The sequence below is a fragment of the Euphorbia lathyris genome, chromosome 8 (assembly GCF_963576675.1).
Source record: "Euphorbia lathyris chromosome 8, ddEupLath1.1, whole genome shotgun sequence".
Taxonomy (NCBI): Eukaryota; Viridiplantae; Streptophyta; class Magnoliopsida; order Malpighiales; family Euphorbiaceae; genus Euphorbia; species Euphorbia lathyris.
In genome coordinates, this window is record NC_088917.1 from 84,239,838 (window position 1) to 84,246,640 (window position 6,803).

Sequence of the window (6,803 nt, forward strand, 5' to 3'; positions counted from 1 at the left end):
AATTTCAATACCTAAAATTTTGTCAAATGCTACCAACTTGTGGATTGAGTTGATAATTAAACCTTGAATTCGGCTAAACTAAACTTGTATGTAACTTCTTAATTCTCCAAAAAAATAAATTTAAATTTTTACAAAATAAACTCGATATATGGATAAAGCATTCAAGAAGAGTTTGATGTGTTATGTGTACACAATTGTGTCCATATCTTAAAGTAAAAATCAATTAAATTTTTTGGAATAAGATATAGAAATACTATCAAAGTTGACAATCAAGATCAATTTTATTTCTAGTATCATAATCGTATAATTATACCCCTAACATTCACAAGTTGAACCAATTTTACCCTCAACTGCAATTATATTCTACACATTCTTAATCTTGTTATCTCTACTCCATTTGTATGCCCTATTAGCACTCGTCAGTATCAAAGCTATGTGTATACAAGTGAAAAAAAAAATTAAAAGTATATCTCATGTGTACGTGTTTTTAATCTGGTTTAGCATTAGAAGGTGGGAAAAGCTCATATAATTTTATCTCAGAATCTCCTGGCATGGGGGATGGAGCTAACGAAGTTGAGGGAGATAGGACATGGAAAAGAGAGTTTGCAATTCCAGATCGGGATGGAGTTTCGGTGCTGAAAAACGATAGTGGATTTTGTTGATCAACCTTTGGAGAAGAGTGTTCAGACAAATGTGGAGAGGCAGCCTGAAGCGATTGAGGTGAAGATATAGGAAAGGATGCTCCTGATTTCATCTGTTGATGGGTGTAAAGAGCGTGCTGACCCCTTGAGATATGTCGCTGAAAGACATCTGGCTCATCGACATCATCCCTCTCATGCACCTGTGGCATTTGATGTGCCTGCATCTGTGCACGTAACTGCTGTTGTTGCAACATCTGCTGCTTCTCGGGCTGATTGAGCTGTTGAGAATGCACCATCTGTTCTTGCTGTTCCTGCAGCATCTGCTGCTTCGTCAACTGTTGCTGCTTCTCGGACCGATTCAGCTGTTGAGAATGCACCATCTGTGGCTGCATCTGTCTAGGTAACTGCTGCTTTTCTTGCCGGTTGAACTGCTGTCGTTGCGACATCTGCTGCTTCCTTTGCTGTTGCTGCTTCTCGTGCTGATTGAGCCGTTGAGAACGCGCCATATGTTCTTGCTGTTCCTGCAACATCTGCTGCTTCATCGACTGCTGCTGCTTCTCGGACCGATTCAGCTGTTGAGAATGCACCATCTGTGGCTGCATCTGTCTAGGTAACTGCTGCTTTTCTTGCCAGATGAACTGCTGTCGTTGCGACATCTTCTGCTTCATTTGTTGTTGCTGCATCTGGTGCTGATTGAGCTGTTGAGAATGCACCATCTGTTCTTGCTGTTCCTGCAACATCTGCTGCTTCGTCATCTGTTGCTGCTTCTCAGGCTGATTGAGCTGTTGAGAATGCACCATCTGTGCAGGTACTCGCTGCTTTGCTTGCCGGTTGAACTGCTGTTGTTGCGACATCTGGTGCTGGTTGAGCTGTTGAGAATGCACCATATGTTCTTGCTGTTGTGGCAACATCTGCTGCATCTCTGGCTCATTGAGCTGATGAGAATGCTCCAGCTTTGCTTGCTGGTTGAACTGCTTTATTAACTGTTGTTGCAACATCTCCTGCTTTATTAACTCTTGTTGCAACATCTGAAGCCAATTCATCATGTTCAGCTGTGATGTTGAAAAACCAGATAAAGAAGATAGATCAGTATGTTGGTTCTGTTGTCGAGATAACTGACTTTGCTGCATATTTGTAGCATTTGGTTGTGGGGCCAGTAGCTGCTGCATCATTATTACTTTCTGTTGATAAATGGCCTCTTGACGAACAAACTTCTGGTCTGAAAGTTTTTGATACAGATATTGCAGAAAATTATGTGCTTGTTGTTTCAGCTGTTGTAGAGCAACCTGTTGCCTTCCTGGAATTCGTCTTTGAGGATTGTTTATATTGGAAGGCACCCCCTGTCCCATTGAATTCACTTCTGAGCTCTGTAGAACTTCAGAAATATTCTGCGTAGTAGGATTCCGTGGCTGCATATTATGAGATGCTGTTCAGGATAGACAAAAACAGAAACTATGTAAGAAAATTATAAGACATACAATGAATTCAAAAATCAGAAACTATCGGTCCCTCTAGAGGAAAAGAACTAAGTGTCTCTGTCTTCTAGTTATATTGTACCTTTCTGCTCAAGATTTAATCTTTCAAATTTCATCAGCAAGAGATAGCAAGATAGGATAGGAGATAGGTAGTCACTTTAGATTCTCCAGTAACATAAAAGTTACAGACTACAATTGTTTTAATGTTTTGTGGTGGATTTTGACCATCAACCTGAATTCAAAAAGCTATACCAATACATAAATTTATCTACCTAACAGAGAGTAGATTGATGCAGGGAAAAGAAGGAAAAAATGTTGTTAAAAGTTTGACTAGCATTTCATATAATTGTGGTTGAGGGTAATTACCTCCAGAATCAGGGGGCCAATTGTGGTTGCTAGATGGGTTGGGTGGCAAAGAATTGGGAAATGTATTTTGAAGCGTAGAGTCCAAGATAATCCTCGTCAACACTACTTTCTCCAGATAATCAAACTGAAAGCAGATGAAAAAAATAAAAATAAAATGTTAGACATAACAGTAATCTACTTCTAAATCTTCACAGCTTTTTCCTGTGTTTCTCTCCTAAAGTTTTATTATTATTTGTACAGCGATTTTCTTCAACTCGCAGTTCAGGGAACATCTCCTATCCCTCTGAGTACCAGAGAATTAGCAAAAATATTTGAACATACCGGGCTCATGGCATCACTACAAATCTTTTCCTCAAATTGCAGAGCGATTTTCTTCAACTCTTCTTGACCCTCTTGGCCAGAAAATGGAAAACGTCTGTTCAGACTCTTCATTCTATGCAAAACGATTAACAATTAGGTTAGGAAACTAATGTTTAGGAACAAGTCCGTTCACACTCTTCATTCTATATTATACATCATCATAAATTCATCATTAGAAATTAATGCTTAGGAAACTAAATTAAAGATTCCAACAACAGAAACTTAAATAAATTACTAAAGTTCAACAGATATACTGAAGGAAATGAAAGTTCTTGATGCAATAAAACAAGAATAGACAGTTTATTTATATTAAAGGAAATGAAATACTAACAAGTAAATGACAAAACTTCGGCGTGAATTAGGTGACAACTGAGTTCTCCAATCATCTCCTGCCTCCGCAGAAGGATCAGCACTTTGGGCAGCACTAGGTCTCCGATTATTGGTATCCATCAGAATCCCACAAAGCAATGCTAAAGAGAAATTGTAATAAACCGTTATAATAGCTCAAAACAACTGTACTACATCATAGAATAAATAGATTTAATGTAGAAGAAAAGACAACAAGCAAAATTCATGACAATGATCTAATGAAATAAGGCACATCATAGAATAAATAGATTTAACGATCTTGATTTTGATGAAATTGATTGCGATAAGGACAGAGTTCTGAGTTTGCTCTCTATTCAGTTTTCTTCCCCTCAATCAATGCAAGGCACATCTCAAATTGATTTAATGTAGAATAAAGACAGTAATCAAAATTCTATACGACTTTAAACTTCAACATTGCACTAAATTATAATGACAATGATGTAATGAAATAAGGCCTCGATCTTGAATTTGATTAAATCGATTGCGATCATGGCAGATTTCCGAGTTTTCTCTCTATTCAGTTTGCTTTCCCTCAATCAATGCAAGGCACATCTCAAATTGATTTAATGTAGAATAAAGACAGTAATCAAAATTCTATACGACTTTAAACTTCAACATTGCACTAAATTATAATGACAATGATGTAATGAAATAAGGCCTCGATCTTGAATTTGATTAAATCGATTGCGATCATGGCAGATTTCCGAGTTTTCTCTCTATTCAGTTTGCTTTCCCTCAATCAATGCAAGGCACATCTCAATTTGATTTAATGTAGAATAAAGACAGTAATAAAAAATTCTATACAACTTTAAACTTCAACATTGCACTAAAATATAAAGACAATGATGTAATGATATAAGGCCTCGATCTTGAATTTGATTAAATCGATTGCGATCATGGCAGATTTCCGAGTTTTCTCTCTATTCAGTTTGCTTTCCCTCAATCAATGCAAGGCACATCTCAATTTGATTTAATGTAGAATAAAGACAGTAATCAGAATTCTATACGACTTTAAACTTCAACATTGCACTAAATTATAACGACAATGATGCAATGAAATAAGGCGTCGATCTTGAATTTGATGAAATAAATTGCGATACTGACAGAGTTCTCAATTAATTAACCAAGACATTTTCTTCTTTGCCTCTCGTTTTCTTCTTTTTCCTTACCCAAGGCAGTGGATACAAAATTCAAAGAAAAATATCCTTTGCGTTTTTTCTTTTTATGAAAAATAGCAAAGGAATAGGAACAACAAATCCAAAATCCAGAAATCAACCATTAGATTCAGGTTAGATATGCACAAAAAATCTTCATACCTGCATGTATCGGATACCGCGATTGGATAATCTACCTCGTTTTCTTGCCGCTTGACAAACTGAAATCAAAAGCAAATTGAATTGCAAAATCTGAATCGTAATTTATTTAAGCATTCCGAGGCAATTTGGGGGGAATGTCATATCATTTTTGGGTAAATTACACCGATAGCCACTAAACTTTATCCATTCTAACATTATGGCTACTGAATTTTCAATTCTTAATGGTATGACCATTAAACTTTTACATTTTTTAACACCAGTGGCCACTCAATGCCTCAAAATGACCATGGACGGATTAAAAATAAAAAATTTAAAGAGTTAATGATATTCTAAGAAATTTTGATTCTTGAAAATTTTCATTTTGATGTGATTTAAGTATTGTTTGATTAAGAGAGAAAGCTCCAAAAAAAGGTGAGTTTGGAAAATAAAAATTATGATTTCATGATAAATATCGTTCTAAACAATTTTAATTCTTGAATATTTTCATTTTGAGGTTGTTAACTATCATTTTGAGGAGTTAGTTAAAGTTGAGTGGTCACGGGTGTTAAAAAGTGTAAAATTTAGTAGTCATATTGTTAAAAATTGAAGTTTAGTGACCATAATATTAAAATAGATAAAGTTTAGTGACCATGGATGAAATTTACCGATCATTTTTAAACAAAAATAAAAATATAATTGTTTCCAAAAAAATTAAACACGAATAAATTTTTAGAAAAAATTACAAATAAAAATTAATTTATAAAAACTATCTCATTCAAAAGTCTATTTATATTTTTAGACTCATTTAGACATATACCACTAAACTAAATTTTTGCAATATATGTTACCCCAAATTAACTCTAGCGTTTATCAGTGAAAGCAATTTTACTCTTTAAATCTAAAATGAAGTAATTTTACCCTTAACACGGCAGTCAATAACAATTTTATCCTAAGATTAGCAATTTTATGTCAATTTCATATGTTTTAACATATTTTGTTCCTTATTTCTCACCAATTGTATATGAATTGATTTAAAAAAAAACCATATTTTTTTTTATTTAATAACAGAATGGTAGATTAATATTTTTAAATTCAGTGAAAATTTGAATTTTTTTGCCCAACTCATACAAAACACAGTATATACTTTTAAATTTTTTCTCTATTCTTTGTCACTTTTAATCATATATTTGTGTAATGAATGATAAAATGAAGCACATGTGACGAGTAGATGACAATATTCATAACCGAGAAATATTTTGATGAATTATTTCTCAAATTGATCAAACTTGTCAATATCAGGGGTAAAATTGTTTTTAGCCGCCAACGATAAGGATAAAATTACACCATTTTAAACGTTTAAGGTAAAATTAACATTAAACGTTAACGGTATTTTTGTATCTTATCCCTATATAAAAAGGTATGTCCAAATCCTCAAAAGGGTTAATACATCAAGAGCTCTCTGAACTTGCTTACAATGATCCATTTTTCCCTTGAACTTGTTTGAAGTGATGTACATTTCAATTTGTTTAAATCTGTAAAAAAAATGCAAAATTCAAAAAATTAAGGCATTATTCATGATTCTAAGTCTTTAAAATAAATTACTTTTCTGTTTTGTATATCTTTATAGTGTTTTTATAGATTTAAAGACTCAATAATGACATTTTAAACAAGTTTAAGGAACTAATGAGATACCATTTAAGTTCAGACGTCAATCAAACTTTTTGAGCAAGTTCAAGTGCAACTGATGTATTAAGCCTTCTCAAAACACACATACATTAGACTCCATATTGAGAATATGGAAGTTCTACTCCATATTAGAAAGAACCAGGGAACCAACATATCAGTTTGCAAATAAAGGGGTGTTTGTTTATGTATTTTCTGCTCATATTTGCATTTCCACTTTAAAATAAAGAATTTTAGATGTTTGGTTGAAACATCTTATCTTTCTTAACTTCTTAATTTGAATTTTGCATATGTTAAGACACATTAATTATTAAGAAATTTATAATTGGCTGGGTTTAGGTATTTATTGAATTTTCTTAAATTAACTTTATCCTTAAAAGTAGTTTGTGGATCTTGATAGGGAAAAAAAAGAATGAGAGAAGTAGAGAGGGAGCGAGAGGAAAAAAAGTAAGAGAGAAAGATAAAAAAGGGTTAAGATGCAAAAATACTCCTAACATTTTGGGTCAGGAGCAATTTTACCCTTAATGTTTAAAATGGTGCAAGTTTGCCCCTAACGTTGGTAATTTGGGTCAATTTCAGACACTATTATAAAACACAAATATTTTTGTTCATTA

The 6,803-nt window shown here is 33.6% G+C and overlaps 1 protein-coding gene across 3 annotated transcripts; it reads right to left on the minus strand.

Moving 5' to 3' along the window:
* Positions 1-293: 293 nt before the first annotated feature.
* On the minus strand, positions 294-4,600 carry LOC136202382 (uncharacterized). Of its 3 annotated transcripts, XM_065992962.1 has the most exons (5): positions 4,528-4,600; positions 3,174-3,312; positions 2,804-2,915; positions 2,483-2,606; positions 294-2,067 (listed from the first exon to the last, which is right to left on the minus strand). In XM_065992962.1, the coding sequence occupies exons 2-5, from the start codon at positions 3,290-3,292 to the stop codon at positions 488-490; spliced, it is 1,935 nt and encodes a 644-aa protein (XP_065849034.1). In that variant the 5' UTR covers positions 3,293-3,312; positions 4,528-4,600; the 3' UTR covers positions 294-487. The 3 variants fall into 3 exon arrangements, with proteins under 3 accessions (XP_065849034.1, XP_065849036.1, XP_065849035.1); XM_065992964.1 differs by lacking the exons at positions 3,174-3,312; positions 4,528-4,600 and adding an exon at positions 2,199-2,348 and having other exon boundaries at positions 2,804-2,815; XM_065992963.1 differs by lacking the exons at positions 3,174-3,312; positions 4,528-4,600 and adding an exon at positions 2,199-2,362 and having other exon boundaries at positions 2,804-2,814.
* Positions 4,601-6,803: the final 2,203 nt, after the last annotated feature.